This window comes from Plenodomus lingam, assembly GCF_022343315.1.
Source record: "Plenodomus lingam strain CAN1 chromosome Unknown contig_18, whole genome shotgun sequence".
Taxonomy (NCBI): Eukaryota; Fungi; Ascomycota; class Dothideomycetes; order Pleosporales; family Leptosphaeriaceae; genus Plenodomus; species Plenodomus lingam.
Window position 1 is genome coordinate 299,542 of NW_027093935.1, and position 27,235 is coordinate 326,776.

General features: G+C 49.6%; 9 protein-coding genes across 9 annotated transcripts; 4 read left to right on the forward strand and 5 right to left on the reverse strand.

Moving 5' to 3' along the window:
• Nucleotides 1–2,206: 2,206 nt before the first annotated feature.
• Nucleotides 2,207–3,110, forward strand: ALG3_2 (dolichyl-P-Man:Man(5)GlcNAc(2)-PP-dolichol alpha-1,3-mannosyltransferase; the record flags this gene model as incomplete). The annotated part of the gene is made up of 2 exons (XM_003837029.1): nucleotides 2,207–2,509; nucleotides 2,562–3,110. 2 exons carry the CDS (start codon nucleotides 2,207–2,209, stop codon nucleotides 3,108–3,110), a joined length of 852 nt encoding a protein of 283 aa, XP_003837077.1.
• A 1,144-nt stretch (nucleotides 3,111–4,254) lies between these two features.
• IAQ61_003529 (uncharacterized protein) lies at nucleotides 4,255–5,739 on the forward strand (the record flags this gene model as incomplete). The annotated part of the gene is made up of 2 exons (XM_003837030.2): nucleotides 4,255–5,515; nucleotides 5,550–5,739. Exons 1-2 carry the CDS (start codon nucleotides 4,260–4,262, stop codon nucleotides 5,737–5,739), a joined length of 1,446 nt encoding a protein of 481 aa, XP_003837078.2. The 5' UTR covers nucleotides 4,255–4,259.
• A 478-nt stretch (nucleotides 5,740–6,217) lies between these two features.
• Nucleotides 6,218–7,506, reverse strand: IAQ61_003530 (uncharacterized protein). The gene is made up of 2 exons (XM_066096003.1): nucleotides 6,697–7,506; nucleotides 6,218–6,635 (listed from the first exon to the last, which is right to left on the reverse strand). Exons 1-2 carry the CDS (start codon nucleotides 7,012–7,014, stop codon nucleotides 6,426–6,428), a joined length of 528 nt encoding a protein of 175 aa, XP_065953879.1. The 5' UTR covers nucleotides 7,015–7,506; the 3' UTR covers nucleotides 6,218–6,425.
• A 1,393-nt stretch (nucleotides 7,507–8,899) lies between these two features.
• IAQ61_003531 (uncharacterized protein) lies at nucleotides 8,900–12,832 on the reverse strand (the record flags this gene model as incomplete). The annotated part of the gene is made up of 1 exon (XM_003837033.2): nucleotides 8,900–12,832. The coding sequence occupies one exon, from the start codon at nucleotides 12,830–12,832 to the stop codon at nucleotides 8,900–8,902; it is 3,933 nt and encodes a 1,310-aa protein (XP_003837081.2).
• Nucleotides 12,833–13,520: 688 nt separating this feature from the next.
• Nucleotides 13,521–15,689, forward strand: IAQ61_003532 (uncharacterized protein; the record flags this gene model as incomplete). The annotated part of the gene is made up of 2 exons (XM_003837034.1): nucleotides 13,521–13,770; nucleotides 13,882–15,689. 2 exons carry the CDS (start codon nucleotides 13,521–13,523, stop codon nucleotides 15,687–15,689), a joined length of 2,058 nt encoding a protein of 685 aa, XP_003837082.1.
• Nucleotides 15,690–15,864: 175 nt separating this feature from the next.
• Nucleotides 15,865–16,674, reverse strand: IAQ61_003533 (uncharacterized protein; the record flags this gene model as incomplete). Its single annotated transcript, XM_066096004.1, has 2 exons — nucleotides 15,865–15,885; nucleotides 16,258–16,674. 2 exons carry the CDS (start codon nucleotides 16,672–16,674, stop codon nucleotides 15,865–15,867), a joined length of 438 nt encoding a protein of 145 aa, XP_065953880.1.
• Nucleotides 16,675–17,089: 415 nt separating this feature from the next.
• On the reverse strand, nucleotides 17,090–22,717 carry IAQ61_003534 (uncharacterized protein; the record flags this gene model as incomplete). Its single annotated transcript, XM_003837035.2, has 2 exons — nucleotides 17,090–22,178; nucleotides 22,230–22,717. 2 exons carry the CDS (start codon nucleotides 22,715–22,717, stop codon nucleotides 17,090–17,092), a joined length of 5,577 nt encoding a protein of 1,858 aa, XP_003837083.2.
• An 82-nt stretch (nucleotides 22,718–22,799) lies between these two features.
• IAQ61_003535 (uncharacterized protein) lies at nucleotides 22,800–24,585 on the reverse strand. Its single transcript, XM_003837036.2, has 3 exons — nucleotides 24,279–24,585; nucleotides 24,187–24,226; nucleotides 22,800–24,108 (listed from the first exon to the last, which is right to left on the reverse strand). The coding sequence occupies exons 1-3, from the start codon at nucleotides 24,297–24,299 to the stop codon at nucleotides 23,324–23,326; spliced, it is 846 nt and encodes a 281-aa protein (XP_003837084.1). The 5' UTR covers nucleotides 24,300–24,585; the 3' UTR covers nucleotides 22,800–23,323.
• A 414-nt stretch (nucleotides 24,586–24,999) lies between these two features.
• IAQ61_003536 (uncharacterized protein) lies at nucleotides 25,000–25,836 on the forward strand (the record flags this gene model as incomplete). Its single annotated transcript, XM_003837037.1, has 1 exon — nucleotides 25,000–25,836. One exon carries the CDS (start codon nucleotides 25,000–25,002, stop codon nucleotides 25,834–25,836), a length of 837 nt encoding a protein of 278 aa, XP_003837085.1.
• Nucleotides 25,837–27,235: the final 1,399 nt, after the last annotated feature.

A 27,235-nucleotide genomic window follows, 5' to 3' on the forward strand; every position in this document is an offset into this window, starting at 1 on the left:
TATATATATAAGTCCGATCGTAGTAGATATAATCTAATAATCCATCTCCCAAATCATTCCTAACCTTAGTAATCCAAAATTTCACAATTAGTAAAGGAACCCTATTAGACTTAGATACTTACTAGATTGCAATACTTATTCTAGGAGATATAGTACTAGCACTTCTTAGAATTCTTTAACTTAAAGTTAAAGTTATTAAACTTGCCCCTAGCTAGAGCCCTAATAGCTCTTATATAGAGAGCGCGATAAGTAATAGGTAGGACTTCTAGTAGTACTAGTACTAGTATAGCTAAAGGTTCTAATTTAGATTAGTAACTACTTAATTATATAGATTAAATACTTACTTAATTTTAGATAGATTAGGTTAAATAATTAAAAAATTAGGGATATAGGAATAAGAAAGTTAGTAGGTAGAGGGCTAGTTATAGGCAGGCTAAGGATAGGGGTCTATACCCTAGGAATATAAAGTAAAGGTAAAGGTAGAGGTAAAGGGAAATTTATTTTATAAGAGCTTTTCTTTAATAAGAGATCTAAACCTAATCCTAAGGATAGGGACTATCCTTTTTCTATAGGAGGGGGTAGTGTAATAATAAGGCAGAATTACCTGCCTATTATTCTATACTAAGTTAGGCCTAATAAAGGCCTAACTTACTAATATATATAGAGAACAGCTTGCCTATAGTTAGGATAGGTATATTCTTCTTGTCCTTTTGTACAAGACCTATAGGTGTAGGAATCTTATCCTTTTCTATACAGACGCGCACTCCTATATGCCTTTAAGTTATATAGGATACCTTTTAGATACCCTACCTACCTAAGTTATTATAACTAGTAGTAGTATATAAGGATATAATAGAGGCTATATAGGCTAGATAGATAGAAAAAGAGTAGAGAAAAGACTAATTAGTAGGGAAAATCTATAGTATAATAAAGTATATTTAGGAAGTTTATAGTAAGGTAGGATAGCTATATTAGAACTTTTATAGTAGGGTGCTAAAATAAGTATATAGACGCTACACGCTTATACTACTTTATATATAGGCCTATTATAAATTAGGATAGAATATAAAGATATAATATTAAAACCTAAAATATATATTAATAAAGCCTAATATAGATTATAGAGGATAAAGATATAACCCTAAACCCCTAAAAAGATAATTTTATAACAGTTTATAGGGAAGGTTAGGGGTATATAAAGGGCTTAGGCTTATACCTAACCCTAGGCCTAATATAAGATAGACTAAGTCTAACACTACTACTAAGTAAACACGCTACACACCTATAAAAAGGCATAGAGGGCTTACCTTTCCTTTAAGATACTAAATACTATTATTAACGCTTATTGTATTCTCCCTTAAGGCTAGTCTATAATACTTAGCACTAAGCTAGTAGTTAATTAGATAGTAGGTTATACATAGGTATTAACTAGGATTAATTAGGATTAATTAGGATTAAGATGCTCCGTGATCTAGTTGTTATCCCTCCTCTAACATAGATATAATCTAATAATCTATCTCCTAAATTATTCCTAAGCTTAGTAATCTAAATTTCTATAGTAGTATTTATTTTATAGGTACGGCGCCTACCTATTACAAGACCCTATTTATAACCTAGCGCAACCTATAACACTACCTAACCCTAACCCTATTAAATAATTTTGCTACTTAGTTAGCGTTTAGTAGGGGTCACATTAACCCTAGGTAGGGGTTAGGTAGGGGTTATATTAACCCTAGGTAGGGGTTAGGTAGGGGTAGTAGGAGCTCTAGGCTAGGGTTAGGTAGGGGTGGTAGGAGCTCTGGGTTGGGGTTGGGTAGGGGTGGTAGGAGCTCTGTAAGACCGTACCCCTACCCAACCCCAACCCAGAGCTCCTACCACCCCTACCCAACATGTACCGTGTTAAGATGAGTAATCAATCACCTTGGGGGAGGTTGAAGCGACGGTGGTTGAACTGGTTCCGAAAGCCTCGGAAAGAGCTGAAGCCTAGGTACCGTACATCCTGGACATCAACCTTGCATGCAATCTCTCTTCACCCTTCTATTTCCATACATCTCTCGTAGGATTGACTTGCAAACTGTTTGGTAATTGGGATCAACTCGGCTTCTCAAAGAATATTACCCAGCGGATTTGATCTTTCACTACACAAATTTCCGTATCCAACATTCCTACACACGGTACCGTACTTTGAGGACTGCACACAATCACCATGTCAAAGCTTTCCCCAAGCCTCAAATCACTCATCAACGCTGCGCATTCACGGCCAGGTCCAGCTCCAGCTCCTCCTGGTATACAAGCACTGTATAGTAGAATAGCGGAGGATGCGACCGCGCACAGGCTGGGACGGCCGTCATGGCTGGCCATCACCACTGCTGCTACAATGACGATGAACTCACCAGAATCCATGGCTGTATTGTACACCACAGCAAGCCAGTCCAAGCCAGAAAGTGAGGGTGTTGCGATTGCCGAGTTCATGCGTGAGACTGGTCTCAAGTGCATAGGTTTCAATGGCGTATGCTGTTTGTGTTATTGTGTCTCAGCCAACCGCTAATCAAACATTTCAGATCCCACGCACTATAAACATGCTCAATGCCTTCCGTGCAGCGTTGCCGGCCTCCATCGCCTCCTCCCTCAATACCCAGCCAACCCGTTTTCCGGAACCTTCGAACATCGAGTCGATCAACAAGCGTGGGCGAGCATTGTGGAATGCTATATACAGACCTCTTGAGACCAAACTAGAGCAGAAGCTGGGCGATGCACACCCAGATTTACCCGTATTCATCATCAATAATGAGTATGGTGGTCTGTTCACGGATCCTCCACGCAAGAGTGGGGCTACTGTCGGTCGTATCTCCACCAGTTTAATCGCAATTACATGTCTGCGGGCGCAGCAAGGGGTCGGGCCCCAAGTCCTCAGCCACGTCTTTGGCTTAAGGAAGGCGTGGGAAGACGGCACATGGAAGCAAGAGCCCGAAGCGGGTGAAAAGGAGGGAATCAAATGGCTCGGGAGTGACGAGGGTTGCACTTGGGTTCTAGAATGGGTCGACCAACTCGTCGCGGCACTGGGGGTTGACCAAGGTAGTACGTTTGCACCTGTCAAGGCCAAACTGTGATGCTGTACACTCATTGTCTTTATGATACCCCCCTCGACAATAAGCCGAATTGAGTCCTGTATCAAATATGGGCTACATTAGTATACGACGTCATCAAAAACTTGCTGGGCTACTCTTACGTGGAGATGTTCTACGCTTCACGAATAACAGGCACATTCAATTGATCAAATCATTCTCACAGTGTCAGTTCTGAACGCTTAAGAGTACCTGTTATCACAGTTCTATCTTCAGAATATGACTGAGAACATCTGGATGAACGAACCCGATTTATTTGAGCCGCTGAGCGACGCTGGATGAGCCACTCTAGAGGCGTCCTGAGGACGACCTCAAGCGTTTCATGGAGGGAAATCACAATCAAATGAGGAACTTATCAAGACTGCGCCCAGTCATATGTGGCATCAATCTTGCTGACGCCGCAAACGATGTTCACCCTTGACTTGGATATACATTGGGCAACCTTTTGCTATTTTTCATAAGTGCCTTAGATAGCCTCTCGCAGATCAAAACATTGTCAGGCAATGCTAACTGGGCCAATGTATACTCGACATGAGCTGGAGGACCCATGTGCGAAACCCTTGTTGCACCTCGCAAGCATGACTTCATGTCATCGACACAAATCTAACACTTTCAGCAACGCTGCCTTAGCTCATCGATTCTGATTCTGATTATTGTTATATTGTAAGTCCTCGTTGGGAGGAAGCATATATCGCGACTGCCCGTATGATGGGCAGCCATGTCTTTCCAGTTATCAGGAGAATCGGCTTACGCCATTAACCCGGTTTCGTGAACAACTGGACAGACAATGCGACAAAGAAGCTTTTCACAACGAATACGAGATTCTCAACGAACTCTTTTTCCAGCAACCTTAGGGACATGTTACAAAGAGCATTGTGAATGTGCATTGCGATAAATGCTCTGTGCAGGTGCCATGCTTTCACTGTCGACATGCATAAATAATTGCTCTTCTCCTTTCCCTCCAGACCAGAGCTTGGAGTATATTACACCATTCTACATCTTTCTTGTACTCATCTTTCCTGACACATTTGTCCTAACTTCTTTGTCTTGTACTCAACCCTCATTATCAAACCCAAAGATCGAGAACGACCATTGGAACATTTTTGACGTATGAAATTTTCGAAATCAGTCAACATGTCAGCTTCTAATAAACAAGAAGAGCCAGAGGAGACTGGCAAAGGATGGTCAATGCCCTATATGCAAGACCTGCTGCACAAAATGTGGCGCGTTGATAGCGAGTTTTCCGAGGCAAGACTGCAACAAATTCGTGGACAAAAGACAGACGGTAAGTTTGCAGAGATGCCATTCGATTTCGACTTTATGGTTGAACATATCGGGTCTGAGGGTCCAGAACCATTTGAGAAGCGTGGACCTGTCATCGACAATGAGATCCATCCAATGTTCACCAAATTTATGACATCTCTCCCTATGGAGGAGGTGCGTGAGCAAATGGAACCTTCTCTTCGCTTGGCTACTAATATGATCACAAATCCACGTGCCTTGGAATGGTTCTCCCACGTACGACATGCACACAAGGGTAGGTCTAGGAGCGGAAGACTTATGACGCTCAATCATGACCCGTACTCGACTACTGCTGAAGCTTTGGATATCGTTCGACGCGACCTGCTCAAGCTCGCGGATGCAATGACCCTTCAGTGGGTTGGCAAACTCATACCCTTCGAAGACATAGAAGGCAAATATCATGATCAACTCACTGTCATAGAAACAGTACTCAAGGATATCAAGGCACCTGAGTCGGAAGACGGCTATCAAACAGTACTCAAGCCTAAAGCAAGGAAGAACTTCTTGAAGGCGGTCACTGATGGTTGCTATCCGACCATTTGGTTCAACATGAAATTCTTTCACGAGTTTCTTCTTCAAAGCAACCAGGCGGATTACCCTGCCCGTCTCAAGCGTCTCAGTGACTTCAGGTTTTCTTCAATCCTTCTTCACGAAGTGGCGCATGCATGGACCACATTTTGTCACCGTAAATCTCCAGGCAATTTTGTTGAGCCTCTGATACTGCGTTCGGACCTATATTCGGAAGCTGGACAGTCCTGGGAGCAGTTCATGTACGGCGCGCAGATTTACCCTCGTAATTCTCATATCCATGGCCGCGAGATTGCAGATTCTTTGATGGCCAAATCCCGCAACGATGAAACCATTGACTTCTGTGCAAGTATTCCTCAAGCCTGGGTAGATCAATGGTTCCTCAAGAGCACATGGGACCAGTTTAGCGAGTTGCACCGCGAGGGTAAGCAGTTCAGTGACTCGAATCCACGGGACACATTGACCGCACCAGCACCTGCCTATCAGACCGAGCATTGGCGATTCAAGCGTTACTGCGGTAAACAGAATAGAGCAATGGACTTCCTTTCTTTCTCACAAAGGTAAGCTGGTAGGCCATCCCTGTGAACAGCCCAGCTGCGACATCACCCGTCGAGAGTTCGCGGGTCAACAGTCCATGAGTCCCCTGCAACTTCGGCAGGCTTATCTGCGAGTCCATGAGACGAAAGGTGGCGCCGAATATACGCCCCTGGATCATTATAAGTCTAAACGAGCACTCGCTCAGGGCTCTGAGCCTGCCGAGGGTGCTCTAGCTATACCGTTTTAGTCACGTTCGTTGAGCAGGCTAAAGAATGTGCATAGAACCACGAGGTAACAAATTTGCAGCATGCTTTGCGTTAACTCGCTTAATAATAATACGTTTTCAAGATTTTTTTGGATATCCTGTGGTATACCTTCTCCGTTCGGAACACGTAGGTGCTGGTTAGGAAGCGGACACGAGAACAATTAACACACATTGAACACTTGAAGTGAGCGATGGCTCAACCTAACTTTGAGACGCTTGGTCCTAATTCCCTTTGGAGCGAACAGCAACTTTCTAACATTCAGCCGATGGTCACACCGATGAATGATTTCTAAGCGCTTCGGTATCAGACCGTATGGTACTTCGTTGCACTGCTGCCTTGGTCAGTGATAGGCAAGTTACCTGATGCGCATGATAAGGTGGTGGGTAAGTTGTAAACATAAGAAATAATCAGTATCACAAGACATAAAGAGGCCAAAAAACGGGTAAGAGATCATGTAGGTGCGTTAGAGGAAAATGTATATAGTATAAGTAATATGGCGGGAATATCTCGCACACGCTATACAACAATGAACGGTGCTTGCAAAGTTATGTCTGCACTACCGTAAAACTGTTTCTGCATTGCCATAGATGTTCGCAATGAACGTCGGGTAGGCCTTTTCTCTGCTCTGTCGATGAAAAGTGGCGGTTTGTTGATCACAATTGCCGGATTAGTTTCCTCCGCCAGAGATGGTGGCGTCGAAAGGTTCAGCGATAGACGGTTGGCCGGCGTTCTCCTGGTCGGTGGCAATATTGTTGTTCAGCTTCGTTGTTTCTTCTGCGAGCTTATCGGCAACACTGTCGTCACCCTGGGCCTGCTCGGCCTCGAGCTGGATCTTGGTAGCCATGAGCTTGAGAACCTTGTTCTTGATCTTTCCGTTCTGTCGATTTGTTAGCAACGCGGAAGGATGATTCCAAGGGTGATTTGAGAATGGAACGCACCTGGATCTGATCGGCCTCGTCACCAGTCGCAGCCTCGACTGCAGGGTTGAAAGCTTCCTTCTCAGCATCATTGGCGACATTGTTGACTTGTTCCAAGAACTGCAGATCGGCAGGGTCGATGTTTTCTGGGTTCTCAAGGTCCAAGGCAGAGAATACAGCGAGGGCTTCGGACTCAGCGTTACCAGCCTCGCCACCAGCAATTGAAACATCGTTGAAGGTGGTATCCGCTAGCACGGGGCCGTTTTGGCGCTTCATAGAAGTGGGAGCACCGATGACGAGAGCCGCAAGGGAGAGGATGGCGATTGATTGATAACGCATACTGATGGTTGTGAGGGTACAAAGATTTATACACAAGAAGTGGGTGGTGAAGGACAATGATTACAGCACAGCTGGTAAATTTCAACAAAGAATGATAGAAACGAATATCCACAGCGTCAAGCTGGATGATTGTTTGAAGAGAATATCGGAGAGAATGATGACCGCTTGATGATAATAAGAAACTTAAGATGCAGGCTGTCATGCCTTCTTATACACAAACACATACATACAGTACATGCGTTTCTAAGCGCGCAAGTCGTAGGCTAGACTTGCCCTCTTGCACCAAATCTCCGCCTGGAGGTTTGGTCAATGCCATGTATGACACTGGAGCTCAATGCACCGATCACCAGCAGCGCGTAGCCATACCTCGCTGCCACGCTCAGGAGTTTCCCCACGAGTAAGAATGTCATGATGTGCGGTTACAGACGTTGCGTGTCGCCACGCGGTGGACTTTGTGGTTCATCAGGCCGTAAAGAGAACCTACGCCTCGATATGAAGAATTCTGAGACACTTGCGACGTTGGAAGTTGCAGATGTTGCATGAAATGGATGGAGGCTTGGCACGTCAGGAGCACGTTACATCGCCCAAAACAGTCTAGCGTAAGATTATGTAGACTACCACCACCGCGGATGAGCCTGAGTTTACTATGTAGCGATACAGGTATCTTGTGGTAGCGAGGCTGCCATAGGGGCAGAAGATGCTCAGCGTCTCAGGGACGGCGAACATCTTCAAACACTCCCAAAAGGCTGTATAGTTAGCTGCCACGTGCACTGAAGCTCGGTTCGAGGCAGCCTGCAGTGGCACATAAAGTTGATGATGTAGCGTAGCACCCTGCGATAGTGTATACTGATACTTTCGTACGTTATTCTGATTGACGGAAGCGGAACTGGAGACACTGCTAAGGCTTCAATGCTGCATTCAAAGTAGTATAATGAACAGTGCATCATTGAACCACACCATGGTGTGGTATGCAAACCATTCTCAGAGTTTAGTGTCATCATCCATCAATCACTCAGTGACATTCCCAAAAGTCTAAAAATATCTCAGCATGGAACAATTGTTTGACTGGAAAATCTCATTTTGCTACCAGTACATTACGGTAGCGAGCATGCCGCTGTTGATCGGCAAACAGCGCCCGCATCAACGCTGGACAACTAGTTATGAACCGATCGTCATTCATCCTCGGTATCCTACAATCACTGACTTTCCCTTTTGGTATCGGTACGTTGGCATTCCTGATTCTGCATCCTGCCCGCAGTGTGTTGCTCTGAAGATGCTTGTGTAAACACAGCAATGGTCAACAAGTGTTGGTCGATAGGGCTGGCAATAACTATGGCGGGCCGTAAGTATCTGCTTGGTGGCTCCTAATTCAAAGCTTCTCCATTGACAATGATTTCTTCTTTTCCCGTGACAGCTTGATCGCGACGGCTCTGGTATTATTGAGGGCGAGGAGCAGTGCTCACCTGATGCGTCCTTAGCAGCTACTGAGTGACATCGCTTTTCTGCAACTATATATTATTAAATCTGTTCACAATCTCCTCCAGCCAGCCGTAGCAAGACGCACCTTTATATCACATCTTCATCACTTCCAACGGCACGGTCCACACTTTCATTCAACGTGCAGATCAATCATCATCTTACTGACCACTATCTTAAGGAGCTTGTCTCATTTTGCTTCCTTGCTATCGTCTCTCCAGACTGCAAAAAGGAACTGGCAAGGGTATAAGCCCAATTTCCCTCAACACCTAATAAGCGCCAGTGAGAGCAGGAGATCCCTCAACGCCTCTTAATCTGCCCGAATCCGGGTCAAACAAATGAGACCTGCTCTCACAGAATACAAGCATTCACGCCACATCAATTAGTTCAAAAAAACCCCTCCTACGGCTCACAAACTAGCCCCCATCAACAAGGGATCCTGCTCCATGCTCCAAGTCTGCGCATCAAGCCTTATCCTTTTCTCCTCGCGCGTCTCGCCAAAAATTTCATCGGAATGACAGATACTGCGCTTCTTGCTCTTGCTTTTGCTCAACGGCTCCACCAGCTTGGGCGTGCTGACGCGGGATCCCGAAAGTGCAGGCGTGGGCATCGACGTATCGGTCAACGCGGGTGGAGATGTAGTCCTGACATCGTCGTCGTCGTCGTCATCGATGACAATGGGCTCGACGATGCGCGGAGGGCTTGCAACATGCTCGACGTTTCGGGAGAGGGCAACTACTGGCTCAAGAAGAGCAGCAACATCGTGTGCCTCGACTCTTTTTTGCGCCGCCTCACGCTCCCGCACCCATGTATTGTGCTGTTCCTTGTACGCATTCTCCATACTAGCCAGCCACTCTCTCTGCTCCTCATTCTCCTGTGAGTGCTCCACGCAATTGGGACACTTGACGTAGAAACCACCTGTTGCCGGTCCTTCGTCTATCAACTCAAACTCGGGAAGATTCTCACCAACTAGTTCAGCAGTGTCCCAGTCCAGACAGTCTTCGCAGAAGCCCTTGGGACACCAACGGCAGCGGTAGATGAGTCCACCCGCATCAGATGTCGACTTTCCGCAATCAAAGCACTTGTGCTGTGAGCAGTAAAATCCTCGGAAGCCAGTGACCTTCTCTGCCAGCTGACCATCGAGACAATCGTAGTGATATGCGCGAGGGCAGGACTTGCATTCGACCACATCTCCGACATCTGCATTCTCAAAGCAAACCAGACAGTGCTCTTCGTGATTGAACTCGCGCTTTTTTGCACGCACAGGCTCCGCAAGGCGGGGATCCTTGCCGGCGAATGTGGGAACAGCCTCCCAATCACCACAGGTCATAGATTCCTTGCTAATGGCATAGCCGTCGACCATGACAGTCGTGTTCTTGTTCTTGCGACGGTCCTCGCGCGTGATGCTGTCGGGTAGAATGTTGGCGGCCGACGTGGCGGATTTGGATTTCTTGTCGAATTGGCGCTGGTGGCGCTTCCCGTCAAAGACGGCACATTCCACGCGTTCCATGACGGAGAGCCATTTGTCCTCATCAATCTCGCTGTGTGGACCGGAGGCGGTGGTCAGATCTGCAGGCTTGTCTCTGCAATTCTCCAGCATCGTTTCCAAGTCCCACGAGACCATTTCCTTGACGTCGATCTCAGGGTGCGATAGGGTCTGCGCTCCCCGGCGGACGAGGGTCATCAGTTGCGACGTGTCCATTTGCGGCATGTCTTCATTGATTGAGGAATGACCTCGACCTTTCTTAGCCATGTCTTGCTTTCCATGAATGCTCTGCATAGACTCGGTGATCTTTGCTGACAGATAGAGCTTCTTGCGGATACGACCCATCATTTGCTCTTCGACTGTACCCTGAGTACACAGCTTGTAAATGGTGACTGGCTTTGTCTGACCAATACGATGGGCACGAGCCTCAGCTTGCAGCGTAATCTGCGGATTCCAGTCTTCGTCGAGGAATATGACATCTTGGGCACTCGTGAGATTGATACCTAGACCGCCTGCACGGGTGGATAACAGCATGACCTTGTAGTCCGATCCCTCCTGATTGAACAGCCGAATGTCTAGATTACGACGGGCTCTAGCAGAGCTACCGTCTAGACGAAGGTGCCTAAATTTCTCTCCACGGTTGCTGATGAGCGACAAAAGATCCTCACAGTAGTCCAACGTACGTGTAAAGCCGGAAAAGATGAGCACCTTCTTGCCCTGTTCAAAGACGGTATGCTTGAGCAACTTCTCCAACAGGATGAATTTACCCGAGCCTCGAATGATGTGATCGCCAAGGTAATAAGGATCTGGTGCGACACCGGGCAGGAGATAGGGATGTGAGCAGCACTTGCGCAGCTGCATAACGAGATTCATCAGCTTCATCCAGGCACCTTTGGTGGGGGCACTGTCGGAACTTTCTTGCTCTTTGGCAATGGTTGCGCGCATAATCTCGGCAGTCTCGTCCCATTCATCATGAGAGGTCTCTACCAGCTTCGCAGCTTCGCGAAGTAATTCGACATCTTGCTGGTCTTGTGCAATCGCAGCCCTTTCCTTGGTCTTGCCATCTGCAAACAGCTTATTCAACATGCCGTCGTCGATACGAGTAAGCAATCTGGTATACCAAAACTTCTGCATGGGGGTGAGGGGTACGTGGAGAAGAACCTCTTCCTTGGGTGGCAAGCCAAGATTGACACTTGGGCTGTCCTTCATACGCCGGAGCATGATGAGCTCGAGCAGACGTCGGGCGTCATCCATGGTCTTCCTAATGACCTTGCCCTTGTTGAGGTCGAAGGACTCTTTGAACAGCGTCTCAGTCTTGTCGACGAAGACGGTAGGATAGAGCCAGGCCAATAGCGCCCACATCTCCACCAGGTTGTTCTGAAGAGGTGTACCGGTCAGGATCAATCGGTACTCGGTACTGATGGTGCGGAGCGCAGTCGAAATCTGGGTGACGCTGCTCTTGATCTTGTGGCCTTCATCCAATACGACATAGCGCCAGACAAAGGCTGTCTTGAACCAGGATTGCTCGGATTGGAAAGTGTCGTACGTGGTAACGATGATCTTATACGAACCGTCTTGATCATTGCTCGATAGCTTGGACAACTTCCGGCCCGCCTTCTTGCTCGCCTTGCGATCCTTTGCACGCTTCGTCTCACGACCCTTCATGTCCTCCATGCCTTGTGCGACCTTTTTGAGGCGGGCACGCTCCGTCGAGGCGCCGTGAAAGCGAAGCACTTTGAGCTCGGGAACCCACTTCTCGGCCTCGGTGACCCAGGAGTTGAGAACACTGAGCGGGCAGATGACGAGGTAGGGACGCTGCTCCTCGCTGGATACGCCGTTCTTGCCGTCGAGCTCTTCAAGGTATTGGAAGAGCGACAGCGTCTGCAGCGTCTTTCCCAGGCCCATCTCATCACCGAGAATGCCAGAAAAGCCGTTGTTGTAGAGGTGGACGAGGTAGGACAGACCCGAGAGCTGGTAGGGCTTCATGGTCGCCCGGACACCCTTGGGCTGCTCCGTGAGCTCTTCATACTCGACAATTGGCCCAGCATCGCCCTTTGCAGCCAGTCTGGCTACCTGGTTGTTCGGGGGGAGGAGCGGGAGGAAGTAGTGCTTATTGGCCACGAGGAAGTTGTTCGCCTTGGTCTTGGATTGGTTCGCAATGTCGTCGCGTAGGCGCTGGCGGGCCGTGTCGAGTTTACGGGGTGGGGGTGCCTTTTTCCTGGGCGGGGACGGTGAGGGCACGGTATCTGATTCGAGGATGACGCTCTTGCGGTCGCGTCCACTGCGTCGCAAGCCTTGGACCTGTTCACGCTCCCTCTTGCGCTTCTCCATCTTGAGTTCCTCGCTGTAGGCCGAGATTCTGGCGCTGATTTTGCGCATTGGACGGGCCGATGGGGCCAGTTCGTCTACACTCTCGTCCTCGTTGGCCGTACCCTTGGACTGCCTCGTAGACGTGCGGCGAGAAGAGCGTACGGTCTGGGTTGGCTTGTTGGTAGCCTTGGTCTTGGTCGGCTTGGATTCGGGGCTACTGAAAAAGGAATCGGTCTCGTGGAAGTCGCGTAGTCGGTCGTCGGAGGACGAGGGGGAGGAAGCGGAAGCAGAAGCGGAGTTGAGCGGAGAAGATTGCCTCTGGCGGAGTTCGCTGTCGTCGCCGTCTTGTGCAGATGGTGGTGGAGGAGCGATTGCGCCTTCTGGTTGTGTTTTTTGCTGCGACGCTGTTCGCCGTTTCTTGGTCACGGATTCGGACGACTTTTGGGAACCGAATTGGGCAAGGAGGTCTTGTAAGTGGCCGCCGCGTCTCTTTGGAGGTGTCATGGGCAATGGGTCGGAGAGGAGAATAGGAGTTCGCGCCGCCATCTTCAACAAAGGCGCAGGGGCAGGATCAAGCAGCGTGGTCTTGTGCTACGACGGGCTGGGTACCGACCTGCGCTTTGTTCGCGATTTCTTTGGCGCAGAGATGTATGTGGTCAAAGACGCCCTCTACTCTCAGTTGAGATACAATAGGGAAGAGGGAAGGGGGAAAAAGAGAGAGACAAGAGTGCGAGAGTAGTGTGTCTATGTTTGTGTGTGTGGTGAAGTGAGGGTGAAGCCAAAAAAGAAAAAAAGGAACAAATCACACTGGACGGTCTTCTCACTTGGTCGTGTGTGGTGAACAAACGAGGGTGATATGAAGATGGTGAAGGAGCGCTGAAAGGGTGACTGCGACAGCGCGACAACTCTCTGTCTCTCTCTTTCTCTTCCTTCTCTGCCACCTTTGCTGCAATTTGGCCGCAAGTCGCAAGGCCCAAAGTCGCGTCTTTTTGTTTTCGGCGAACGCGGGCGCGGAGACAAGGCGCGTGCCCGGGCCTAAACTCCGTCCTATTCCGTCCCATCCATGCCTTGCCATGCCATGTCCAACCGTCGACTACTACTACTACTACTACTACTACTACTACTACTACTACTACTACTATCCACTGCTCACTCTTCACTCCTCCCTCCTCACTCTGCACTCCACCCAACGCCCTGGCGTCTGCTTGCCTGTCTGCCTGTCTGCCTGTCGGCCATGGCTCAACAGCCCATGACGCAGTTTTGGCCCATCTTCGCAACCAAATCCGACGGCCAGAGCATCGTCAATCAAAAAAACAAGCCCGTCAGAAATGGGCCCACCGAAGAGCAGCTCGACAAGAAGCCCAACGAACAAGGCCAATGCGACTTTTATCGGCTCATCGAAAAGGACGACCCCAAGCACATTGATTGGCGCAAGAAGCTGGGCGGCATGTTGCTGCGCGAGATTGGTGGCAAACAGCACGAAGGTGAGCGACGAGTGGGTGTTTCTACCAAGGCTACCTCTACGAAGGCCACCTGTCTAGACCGTCGGTAGTAGCAGAGCAGAGCTGACAGAATTCCCATGAAAAAAAAAACAGACAAATGGCAGCAATGTATCCTGTGGGAGCTTCCAGAAAACTATGTCCTCTACGAACATATCAAGACCAAAGCGGACGGCCAAGTCAAGACGGTCAAGAACCACTCGGGCGGCGGGCACGACAGACAAGACGCCTATCTGTACGGCTACCCGCGAGGGCCCAAGAAGCGCTTTCGCAGCCCCGTCGAGTTCTTCCCTCATTTGCTGTGGCTGTGCACCGACGAGGAGAGCAAGACGGACAACTGCACGTGCAAAATGTGCTCTCCCACGGGCGATGTCGACAAGGCCGCCTTCAAGGTCGAGCCCGCCAGTCCAGCCTTTTCCGTCGTCAGTGTCAAGCGAGAAGCCACGCCCAATGCTGCTGCTGCCGCTACTACTACTACTACCGCTGGTACCGTTGTCGGCCGCAATCCAACTGTACAGGTGCCCGCCGCACGACGCCCATCGACAGGCCTCTCTACACCCTCCACCCTACAGCATGCCCAACAACAACAACAATCACAATCGCAGCAACAACCACAGCAACAGCCCCAACAACAACACCAACAGCAACCCCAGCAAATAAGAGCACCACCACCCCTTCCGCAATCCACCCCACTACCCCAACCTCGATCCTACGAACAACAAACCGACCTGTCCTACCATCGATTCCTGTGCCGGACAGGAGAGGTGGTCTGGTTCTACCGTCCCAAGACATCCGCGTGGGGCCTCGGACTCGTCATTCGAAGATGGGCGTTGAAGGACACACCCAACAATCGCTCCTATCTCATCCAGCCCCTCTCACACCCATACGAGTCCCCTGCCCAGGAGCTCGTGACAACCGATGACCACGTTAAACCTTGGCTCGCCTGGTCGGCACCAAGTTGTACATTCCCTTATCTCCAACAAAACCCCCACCTCAGCTACGACCAAGTCGACTGGCGGGCTCTCGAGAGCGGTCAATATGGCGAGGGCATTGCGTCGGTCGATGCCTCCATCATGGCCGCCAAAGCCATTGACAGCACATATACCCTTTTCGAGCGCATCAAGACCTCGACCGAAGGCGGCCAGGAACTGCGACACTACAACGGCATGTATCTCGGCGCAGAGAAGATCTGGTGTGGCGAGGCAGTCCGGCTGCGACTGGGTACCGGAAGCGACCTGATCGTCATAACCGACATCATCGAGCGCATTTATCCTCCATCGAAACCCAATACCCCACCTCCAACCTCGGTCAGCATCGTCGGTGACATCTACAGCTACGCCACCCTCGAAGTAACGGACCCCGCCAACCCGCCCAAGCCCCCACAACAAAACGTAAACCTCCCCACACGCATGGCCTACGACATGGCCTGGCGCAACCGCACACTCGTGCCCCTTACCCGCTCCATGGCTTGGTGGAAGCTCATCTTCGCCGGCTCACGCCTCGACATCTCCGAGATCAAGGGACGCTGGTACGAAACCAGTCTCCTCTTCCAAGAGCCTTTTACCAAGGCCGTCAAGAATGGCGAAGGTGGCAATGGCATATGGATGAATAGCCGCGGCGACGCTACGGGCCTAGGCAAGAATGCAGGTATCGTACGACCAGATCGCGTCGCCGCCTTTGGGCAGAGCGTGCCCAAGGGTATTGCTTTGATTGAAGGCTTGGATCCACCGAATCAGCAGCTTCCTGCTCCACAACAGCAACAACAGCAGCAGCAACAACAACAACAAGATCACGGGATGGGCATGAGTGCTGGCGGAGATGCGCTCACCCTCGATGATCTGATCAATGTGGACCACCTAGGAGATGATACGGGCATGCAATTCGATGGCGCTTATTCATTCTGAAGCATGGCATGAGACTAAAGCGATTGCAGGGCGCGTGAGGAATCTGGATGAGAGCATGGCAGCAAGAAAAAACAATGGCGTTGATGTATGGAGAGATGTAAACTCATTCTTGTCTTGGTGGAAAAAGGCGATTAGATACCCAAAGATGATGTAGAGCTAACAGTATGGTTTTGAACTATTCCCATGTCTCATCGGGCTGTCTGCATGTGATTAGCTCCTCGCTTGTACCAAGTCATGATACAAGTAGGAGATGCACTGGCTTGTTTTACACTTTATCCGTTCCTCTCACACTTGAACACTTGAACACTTGATAATGGAAACAATCCTGACACTACAAATACTACTACCAATCTTACACTGTATATACATCCAACGATGGCACCTTACACAATCCTAAAAGTACACTTTACACGAGCCTAATTACGCACTTTACACACTTTACACAATCGCAACCACCATCCTACCCAAACATACTCCCCCCACCCCCACCCATCCTACCTCCCCTCTTCGCCTGCCTAACCAGCCATTCCCTCACCCTCTCCCCACCCATCTCCTCCACTCTCACTACCCGACTCTCAAACTGCGCCTCCATGCGCTCAAACGCCATGAGCGTCGGCAAGCTCCCAATCCGGTACTTGACACCCAAATCCCCAATCAACGCTCCATCCAGCACCACCTCTGCAAACGCCAGCCCGCCCTCGCGTTCACCGACCTTGTCCTCGCTGAGCAGGCGCATAAGGTGGGGTTTGATGGATGCGCAGGTGGAGCAGAAGGACGCGGTCCAGAGGGTAATGAGGGGCGTGTTGGATGCGGCGGTGAGGAGGAGGAGGGTATGCAGGTCGGATGGGGTGCGGATGGGGTCGTAGATTCGATTTTGGTGGGTTCGGGTGTTTGGGTTGAGGAGGGAGAAGGGCCGGGTGCTAGCCGTGGTGAGGAAGGCAGGTTTGAGAAGGTGGGGGGTACGGAGAGTAAGTGGACGGATCATTATTTTATCTTTCTCATGTGTCCCATTCGAGACTGTAGTGCGTGTGGGTTGTGGGTTGCGCAATCGAGAGGCTGAAGTGGATGTGGACATGGGGATGGAAACCTGTCGACGTCATCTTCTGCCAAGGCGCCAGTCGAACGTCGCCTCGCACCCCGAGGTCCTATTCTCGTTGCGAGGCGCATGTTTCATTCATATATGGTGTGGAGTACTTGTACATAGTGGTCGAAATATGTCTAGAAAAGGAGATTCTTATTATAATCAAGTATGAAATACCCGCAAAATACCAATACAACCGTGCTCTAGCCAACTCGAATAATATGAAACGCGATATCAACACAATTAACTGCACCAAAGAGCTTCTGCATAAAAGAAAAATGCTCGCCATCCATACAGCAGGTAAAGAGAACAACCCAAACTAGGAATATCCGTCCAGAAACATGAGCTTATCTGGCTTACTTCTGACTACAACGGAGCGAACCTCGAGAGTATTGCTCATGTCAGTGTCATCAGCATCCCCCTCGAATTCAGAAAGGAAATGCAGCGCATCGTCACTCCCCATTTCCTCCTTCATATTGCGTGCATTCTCATCTGCATACTTCCAGTCCATATCATCATCGTCGTCGTACTCCCTATTCAGTCCAGAAAACTTGCGCAGTATATCCCGCAATTGCTGAACTGCTGCAGGGGCCGTTGATGACACACGTATGGTGGGACGTAAATTGTTTGAGAAGTCATACGGCAGTTGTGTCTCTGTGTATCCCAACAGTGGTTGGTCCTCTGTTTCCGTAATCTCAAGTATTCTCTCTTTCAAGTCCATCTCGGAGCGCCAAACATTGGTGAATTCAAAACGACGATTCGGGGCAACATCTCCGAGACGTTTTTGCGTGATGAGCTTGCGGCAGCGCAGCCAATTAACAAGGACCATCCAGGTCAAAAGTCCACTACAGGCAGCACCCGCGAGTGTGTGAAGTTCCTCGTAGACTGGGGTTGGGTAGCTGATCTGTGGCGCGGGCGTCAAACCCAATGCCAGGATCCAAGCGTTGATGATGGTATGCGCACCGCACATCCATCCATTGGGTTGTTTTGGAACCGTGACCGATTGCTGCAGGAATCTGTAATCAACTGTGCTTCCCATGGCCTCCACGCCGCCTTCCCTGCCTATGTTTCTTGGTGATAGCCACCCTAGAACGCTCATAGCCTCCTTCAATTTACTCGTCAGGAATGGATATGCATCCCGCAACCGTTCCGGAGAGCTATCGTAGTAATATACGTTTACTGTCATGTCCTCTTCACTGTGTCGCTCAACGACAGCAAGAATGTGATGTCCTCCTGGCCCAGATTGAACTCGGAGCCCCTTTGTCTGTCGCCATTGGTTGACTTCTTCAAGCAAATGTCCGGACACTGTCAACGGCACAAGGAAGCACCTCCAAGGGCGTGATACCCGGCCGATTGGCTGCCCCCCCATGGCCAACTGCATCTGAGTAGTAGTGGCTAGGGTGAAGCCACCTGTAAACGGTACCGTCGTATTAACATTGGCATGTTGTTCAGATTGTGTTCGGTCGATTGCCTCGACTACTGCAGCAATCGCAATATTGACCGCGTCAGAATAGAGCATGTTAGCCCGGGGGGGCTTAGCCTGAAAGTCAGGGATACATCCACTCTTCAGCTTTGTACCTAACGCGTCTGGCCGCAAAATGGAGTGGTAAAATTGAAGGATGTCGCGAGACGTTGCGCATGCCCGGGCTTCATGCTGCAATGTATGCCCGGCATGCCAGTTTCTCATGTATTCCCTTGTTACATGCAGGAGCACTCTCGCATTTGCTTCCTGAGGGTTGATGTTGCGCTTCTGTAGCTGTCGTCGTACTTGTTGCCCTCTATAGTTTTTGGAAGCTTTGTGTGCTTTCTCAATGTCAGACTCCGTAGATAGATTCTTGTACGATATTTCTTTCCGGATCAGTTCACTAGCCTTTACTCTAGTGTCTTGACTCCAATTGTCCCAGGGAAAGGCTCCAGGTTGCGTATGGGGCATGCCTGCGGGTAAATTGCATCGATTTGTAGCTTTTATGTTTTCTATACTCAACGCCGGAGTGGTAGAATCATAATCGGCAAAGAACTGTAACTGTTCATCCTCATCTTGCTCTTCCAAGAATTGACCCAAGTACTGGTGCCCTTCCGTCCGGAGCTCATACGATGTGTCGAATCGACGATCGATAGGTACTTCGCCACGGAGCGCAAGACGCCTACACCGGAGGAACGCATAGATCAGGGCCCAATCAGCTTTTCCGATCCGCGTTAGATGTATGAGATTGATCAAATCCTCGAAGAATTCATCACTCCAGTCCACTCTTACGCTGGAATCTGGCTGAAGCCCAAGAGCCAAGATCCACGCGTTAATAATAACGTAGTATCCACACTCCGATTGGGTAGGCTGTTGAGAGACAGGTATGTAGGTAGTGAAGACTGGAAGTTCCAAGGTAGGATTCCTGAGCATTGGTGCCCCCATCCAGCCATGTCGAATCACTATGGTCCGTGCCCATTTATGTATATTTTGCCGCGAACGTGAATCCAGATGATGGTTCATCGAATTCAGTATCGCAAACGTAACCCTGGCCTGGTCGTCTAGCTGGATTACCAAAAGAATGAAATGGTTTCCGTAATGCAGAGGGACGATCAACGGTCGGGCTGCCCGTAGTACGTTGGACTCTGTTTCAACCTTGTCTACTTTCTCGCAGAGTTGAACTTGACTTGGCATCAGATACGCGAACCCGCCAATAACATTGGAGGATTGTTTCTGTTGGTACCTGGTGATACCAAGAGTTACAGCGCCAATAGACAGCGAGACCTCTGTGTCATCAAGCCAAGCGTCAAATGCTTGAGTTGGTTTGCATCTGTCCCGAAAGTCTCTCAAATCACTTGCGATTTTTGGGTCTTCTAGTCGCTCATTCATTCTCCGGCGAAAGTCGGCGCATGGATGAGCATATCTCCGCCTGACCTCATTACGGGTGAGCTGAGGGTTGTAGTCAAGCAGTGTAGGAATACGAGTCTTGATATCGGTATCATCCATGTCCCAAGGCAATTCATCGCGATGTGAATACCCCGATTGTGCATCAAAATGCCGATAAAGTAAAGCTTGTTTTGTAAGGTCCAGAGAAGGCCCTGGCCTCTGGTTCATTCTTTCTTCGTGCTTGGACACCAGGCTATCAGGGCTGGTCCTCATGAATCTCCGGTCTGGAGCAGGCGGTTCATCAGAAGAAAGATACCCTCTGCAGCGCAGGAACGCCCAAATGAGTTTCCAGCTCGCTCTTCCACGTTGTACAACATGCATGAGCTGGTGTGCGTCGTCATAGAAAGACGCATCCGGGGCAAAATCAGTAAGGCTTAATGGTAGATCGAGTAGGATAGCCCAGGCATTGAGCACAGTGATGCATCCAGAGTGTTGTACAGCTCCTCTTCCAGATCCGAAAATCCATCTTATCGATTCTGGCATCAGTGCGCCTCCGGGTGATAGAGCCTCCACGTACCTGTGCACTGCCTGGCGCCGTTGCACTGTAGATAACCACGGTGCAGGATCCACAGCATATACCGCAGGCTGACCATCGTATTGACCGCTATTCCGAATGACGATAAGGATGAAGTGTTCGCCGAGCGAGACATATCTCAATATGAATTGATCGGTAGGAGACTCTGCATTCTTTATTCCCGAGGTTATAAAACACTGGGGTTGCTGACTGTAGATTGAGAAACCCTTTGAAATAGGCCTGATTTCGTTGATGCTTCTCGCCACAGCTGTAATACTAGCATACGTCTGTTCTTCCGACGAAAGTTCTGGCCACGTCGTGAACTCTTGATTATGATGTTCTGCTACAAGTCTGCTCATTTCCGACCTGAAATATTGACATGCATCGAACTCCGATTCTAGTTCAGAGGTATCGATCTGAGGGTCTCTCGGAGCACTGCCAGGGAGAATGTCTGCTAATGTGTTGGCATCATTTTTTGACGTTGCGGGGTTGTCAGATCCACTTGTAGGCCGAGGAGAATTGGGTTCTGTTTCCAGACTCAGGCGCTGCTTCAACTGCGGCCATGTTTCCGTCAAATTCCAACCACCAGGCCTTCGAATGAGCTCTTTTAGTTTGACCAAGTGCTCCTCTGGTAAATGATCCGAAGGAAAGTCCCTGGTATGAGCGACTCCAGTCTCAACTCTGACAGGAACAGGCACCGTGGCAAGACGCTCCTCGACAGCATCCGCTAAAGTCTGTACCTCCATCAGACGTTCGAAGGAATGTTTGCTTAAATCAAAGCGATGACTCCGGGATGGATCGATATGTCTGTACTCCAAACTCGGTCCACGTCCAGTATCCCCTTGGCCTTGCTTGCTTGACCTCACAAACCCGATGCATCTCAGGAACGACACCAATACCTTCCAGTTCATGGTGTCATTGAGAACCATCTGGAATACAGCATGGGCGCGACTGAAGAAGCTCTCGTTGTCTAGCCTAAAATTCGGGTCAGGCGATAGGCCCAAAGCAAGTGTCCAAGCCGAGAGAACCACCAAAGTGAGACTCTCTATAGCTTCGGGGTGCTGGACAGACGGACTCCAAGATAACTCTGCCGGGAGGTTTTTCCGCATTTCTTCCTGGCTTTCGTATGCTTTCTTCCACCACTGGGTCTCTGATAAGACTCTTCGTACATCATTGAATAGGTCATCGCGAGCTTGCCGGGTGCTTCTCCAAGTCAAAGGGTCCATAACTTGGAGCGTGATCCTGCGATCCTCCTGGACCTGCACTATGAGCAGAACAAAGTGATTAGAATTTCCCGCGTGTCCCATAATATGGAGCCAGGTTCTGCCAGGTCGGTTAACGCGGTTGTCATGGTAAACGCTGAAGCCAGCTGCCTCTGGTTGGCGAGCATTAATTGCAGCGAGCACTCTGGGGACGAGAGTTTGGAGGCGATCACGCTGTGAATCTAACGAATAACGCTGTAGATATGAACACGGACTAGGTTCATCATCCGTCCACTCGTCAGAGTAAACAGCCTCATCTCCGTTACCGAGCCTGGCAGAGTCAGGCTCGGTTGAGAGTGGACCAAGCAGTGTCCACGCGATTTCGACATGATCAACAGGCACATTGCCATGAGTTGATCGTCTTTGGCGTTCAAGTTCGGAGGGCTTAGTACGGGACTCCGTCTCAATGCTCTTTGCATCCTTGAAGTCTAAATCTTCTGGCGCACGGAAGAAGAAGATTGGCTGAGCTAGAAGCTCTATGATTGCAAATCGTTCGAGTGGACCGATAATAAACGGTTTCACAGATTCTTCGTCTGAATTTTCGCCCTGTAGCGTTGGCTCGTTGACATAGGTAAGGCCATTGACGGTGACACGCATTCCATGGGGAAGCTGGATGAAATACCCGAAGTCATCAGCTGCAGTTCCCGTATCTGAATCTGCATGAGGTGATTTCCGAAGTAGTATCAGATGCGCGCTTTCTTCTTCGCCGTCTGGGCGTACAGTTCTAAATGTTCGGTCAGCAGAGCTCCTGGACCCTTATCATACTTGAACCTACACTTCAACCTGATACTCTGTGGCTAATGCAAGTATAGCATTTGCGTGAGAGCCCGAAGCAACGACTGCATTGCCTTGGTTCTCTCCCGAGAACGCCTCTTCTAAGGCCTCGCGGGTATATAGATCACCTTCTTGCGGCTCGAATGTACTGGCCTTGATAAGGTTGAAGAAATCACACAAGGCCTTGCTGAGCTCACGCTTCCCACCCGTGGCAATATCTTTGCCCTTTGCCTGAAAGACCGGTGTCCGTACGTGTGGGAACCGGAAAGCCGATTCTTGAACTCTCAGTTCACTCCACGGTCTTCCAAACAAACGCTGTGAGTATCGCGTGATGGTTTCGCTCGTACTAGACGCATCACTGCCTCTGGCTGTTGTAGGTAATGCCCAGTGGACTTTGACTTGCTCAGCCTTTTCATCAGCGCTTAGTGCCGGCCTGCTCTTCTTCGGTGGCCTCCCACTGCCCTCCGTCTCCTTCCGCTTCGAAGGCATGGTTTTGTGGTAAGATTTCTCAGCTGTACAGATGTGCTTCAAGTAAAACAGGCGGATAGCAGGGACAATTTAGTGACTTGTGCAATTACTGTAGCTTCGCAGTGAGAATTTGTTTGTCTGAACTATATAGATCATTCTTTGTTCATGTAGCACAATGGGGCCCGCCGGATTCATACAATCGTCCGGAATCATGCAGACAAAGGACTGTGAGGCTGAGGACCTCTATTGGGCGCCAATTGATGCAAGAGGTTTATCGTGCCGCTAATATGACAAAAAGGGACGCGAAAGGAAATTAGACGAGTGTTACATACATTTCGGGTACGAAGACTGCGAAAGTGAATGGCTATGATTTGAGCATGATGTGGTGGTGCGACGGTGCTACTTCTTTGTTCGCATTGGGTAAAGCAGTGCGCCATGTAAGCTGGTCAGTCACTAGACGCACCGTGCGATTATCTCCTAGTAAGAGGGATTGTATGTGACGAGTCTACGAGCTTTGCACGGGGGCTTTGCTATGCACTATGCTCAAGCTGATTGGTGACGTACCTGCAACGACGCTTCCAACTAGGCGGGTCAATTTGTGTTCCAGTGGACTTTTCGGGATACAGTTCATATGGATGCGTTTTGATTCGAGTACTTGTCCATCATGCTGAAAACGACGTTATTATTGACGTAGCAGTGCTGGCCTGGGGCTCGGCAGCCAAGATCGGCCTCCAGTTCAGGTCCCGCATTTGCGCGCATAGTCCGGATGATATTGGCAGCATCCACACAAGATGATGTGCTGTAGGAAGAGACTGGGTCGGTTTCCAAGTTGTAGTCGCTTGGCAAGGTCCAATTATTGCTGTAAGACTGGTCGAATGGATAGCTGTAGGCATCTTCTGTCTTTACCTCTGCGGCCGATGAAGTCATGGAAGTTGCGTAGTACGCCGAAGAGTAAGATGGAGGTGATGTGCTCGTACTGGAGATCATTGAGCCTGGATTTTGCGAGTCTTTGCGGCTCACTGCGTTCAATCGAGCTGCTGGAATACTGATTGGCTGAACTGAGGATCTGTGTCCAGACAGGCAGGCCGCTCTCATGGGTGTTTGTGAGGGAGCAGGATAACTTATTGATGGCAGTTCATTAGTCGTAATCCTCCGCTCCAACATTGCATTGAGTATCGGCGTTGCTGAGATCTGCTCATAAGGCTGATCCGGTGGCCCGCCGAGAGCTGCTACAATTTCTGGTTCTGATGCACCTCGCTCGTATAAGAGGCTCCGCAGCTTCCGATTTTCATCGAGGACTCGTCTGGCTGCAGATTGGATCTTGGACGATGCTTCGATGCCGGCCTGCTCGCAACTTCGCAACTTGGCTTCAAGTTCTTGCAGATATTCCTTGCGTCGAGCACGTGATCGTCCTGTTTGAACATGGACCTGTCGTTAGCACTCACGTAGACTTGTATAGAGACGTCGAAAAGGTAGAGCTAGAGGCTTACGCTGATTGTCCCTGATTCGAGCAAGATTTTGAGTCTTGTGCTATTCGGGATCAATACATGGTCTATCAAGGATCGAGTAAAGTCAGTCCTACCGAAACGCCGAGATCGCTCATTGTGAGCTCGCTATGTCGTGTTGAGAAGCAAAGGGCGGAAGATAAGGCAGTACAGGGTTCGCTGATGTATCATGTACGGGTGGGTAACTTTGAGTTCATGCTCGGTACCTATGTAGGGCCCTGTCGGTCTGGTGGCATCGAGCCGATCTTTAAAAGTTAAAGGACATGGGAGACGGGCGGGAGGATAAAGCCCACTGGACAAGCCCGGAATGGTGTTAGGAGAAATGAACCCTGTATGTATGTCTGTGCGAGAGAAAGAGAGTGTAAGGGTGTGGCTTGGTTGCAGTCGACATGGGGATGTGAGCCATTGTGAGGAAATTTGGGTCAATGGTGGCTTTGAAAGACGCTAACGTATTGTTACACGTATTACACCTAAAGGGGTTAGGCTCCCGCTAGTATGTCGTTTCACCTCAAGTGCTCCAGCACCGGCTAGTGCACGAATGCACGTGACGACGCGGTGAGCTAGGCCTCCTGAACGAGCTTTTCATCGCACGTTTCGAAATCTGGGAGTCTTCATGGACGGCTCCCGAGGTCTCGACTTTCCTTGGTATCAACACGTTGCAGCGCCATATCGCCGGCATTCACTCGACTTGCAGGCTTTCTATAAGTTCAAGTACCGCAGCTGCTCGCTTGTGCGTGCCCGTGCCATTCTTTCGCCCCGTACCTGGGACTTTGATCTTTTCGTCGGCCCGTCGCTGACATGGCTTTCGGCAAACGCATCACAGCGCCTTACAGCGGCCCTTTCGACCCTGAGAACCGATTTGTGACATCCTGGATCTTGCCACCCGGCCTCCTGTTTGCTGTTCGAGCTCTCCTGTCCCTCTACGCCTTTATCACGCTCTTCACCATCTTCGGTTGGAACGGGAGCCATGATATGTCAGAGGCTTCACGGCGTTCATTCTCCTACTTTACGCACCTGACGTATTGGGGACTGGCGTTCTATCACGCATTCAGCGCTGCCCATACTGGAAGCTACTGGCTTACTGGCACTTCATTCCTAGCCCGTTGGCCCAAGTCACTGCAAGTTGCTCACAGCATGTTCTACTCTACCGTTGTGATCTACCCTTGGATCGTCACTGCTGTCTACTGGGCTATTCTCTTGCCTGGCAGGTTCCCATCAACGTTTGAACTCTGGTCGAATGTCTCTCAACACGCCCTCAACTCGTTCTACGCATTATTCGAAATTGTTGTGCCAAGGACGGAACCATTACCATGGCTGGATCTAATTCCAATCGTCATACTCTTGGCTCTATACCTTTCACTAGCATATCTCACTTACGCAACCCAAGGCTTCTACACTTACAGTTTTCTCAACCTCCAGGAGCACTCTTCCGGTATCGTCGCGGCCTACATCGTTGGTATATTGGTAGCTGCAATTATCCTCTTCCTCATTGTGAAGTGTGCTATCTTACTGCGGATTTGGATTACCGAAAAATTACTGCACATGTCTGGGAAATTCTCCAGTGGTGGACGCCCGAGACTGCCGGATCACGGACCTGAAAAGGGCCTGCCACTGCACCAACTGGGCCTGAAGTGAGCGAAAATGGGTCGCAGAGTCTTATCAAGTTCGATGCATACAGCAATATCAGCTGTATCTGTAATATTCAATAATATTTGCAGTGTTACATTCGCTGATCTACTTTATTGTACAACGCCAACCTGGTATATGCGTCATGTCCTTGTCTGTCTCCCACCATGATCTTGGATCCCAACATCATTGGCGTACAGCCACCACTTTGATATGATGCTCGACTTCTGGCAGCGCATGGATGTTGCTCACGCTTTGGAACAGTGCGGTTTCTGCGTGATGATCTCTTTTCGTCGGCTACAGATGCAGTTTTCCGCGTTGTGATCCCACGCCATCTTTTGGTTAACTTTGAGCGGTAACTAATTCAATGTCCCCAGAAGTTTTGCTCATTCATGAAGCGAGACAATAATCTCATCACAGTTTCTGTGTCTATCACGGAGAGCAGTGGCCAAATATACGCCTTGTGCCATGCGCAGCCTTCACATGATAGAGTCTCGTCTAGCGAGATATGGCTGCTTATATAGGAGCAAGCGATTCAACCGCCATTCATCTCCGCCATGCGAACAACAATTGCGTCGCTAGAGGACTCATTCAAGCCAGTACTCATGGGGAGACCAAGTTCGACATGCTACTCTCCAATTGCTCCCATCAATGATCACACTTAAAGCAGCAGCAGTCATTATATATTCATGCAGGTTGGACGCATACTGGGGGTAGTAACTTGGTGGGCTACTTTACTGCACGTGAGGAGAGCATGCTGAATCATCGAAACAGTGGATAAATGACGACCACTGACCGCATCTTATCGAACAAGCACTCGCGACAAGCCTCCGCGCACGACCAGATCTTGGAGGTGACTCAAGGAAAGCAGGGATGAGCTTCTAGAAGCAGCCGACCCACTCTCCAGGCCGCCATGACGCTGCTTATTGCTCGATGAGCCATACTTCTCTCGTTGCTGGTAATGCGGCCATTGGCCTTGTTCACAAAGAATGTTACATTTCTCATCAGATTACTTAGATCGACAGATAATCAGTCCTCAACACTTTCCAGAAGGTGGCGTGGTCAGGAGTGTTACATAACTCACATGCTAACATGAAGTTAGGTGCTTTTGAGCCAGCTCGACGGGAGTCAGATAGTGCCTGCATTGTCCGGATCCTATGGCTCGCTCCGCACCATCTCTACCAAAGGTATCTCACTCCAGGGCCGATCATCTTAGTTACCGGTAGTACCCGACAGGATTGTTATGTACAAAATCTGATTCTACTAGGTTGTACGCATCGCAAGCCGAGCGATTGTGTACCTCATGGTACGTCAACCACCTAACCGACTCCTGAGCGAGTAGGTAGCGGTATCATCGGTTCAAGATACTCACCATAGCAATATCACCGAATGCCATCCCGTTTTCTCT

What these genes read in the sequence shown, in the direction of transcription:
- IAQ61_003535 (XM_003837036.2), bottom strand. Translation starts at nt 24,299, where the DNA reads ATGAGCGATCTCGGCGTTTCG. An exon ending in TGAGCGATCTCGGCGTTTCG is followed by an intron (nt 24,227 to 24,278) that starts GTAGGACTGACT and finishes GATCCCGAATAG; the next exon opens with CACAAGACTCAAAATCTTGC. An exon ending in TCGAATCAGGGACAATCAGC is followed by an intron (nt 24,109 to 24,186) that starts GTAAGCCTCTAG and finishes ATGTTCAAACAG; the next exon opens with GACGATCACGTGCTCGACGC.
- IAQ61_003530 (XM_066096003.1), bottom strand. Translation starts at nt 7,014, where the DNA reads ATGCGTTATCAATCAATCGCCATCCTCTCCCTTGCGGCTCTCGTCATC. An exon ending in ACGAGGCCGATCAGATCCAG is followed by an intron (nt 6,636 to 6,696) that starts GTGCGTTCCATT and finishes ACAAATCGACAG; the next exon opens with AACGGAAAGATCAAGAACAA.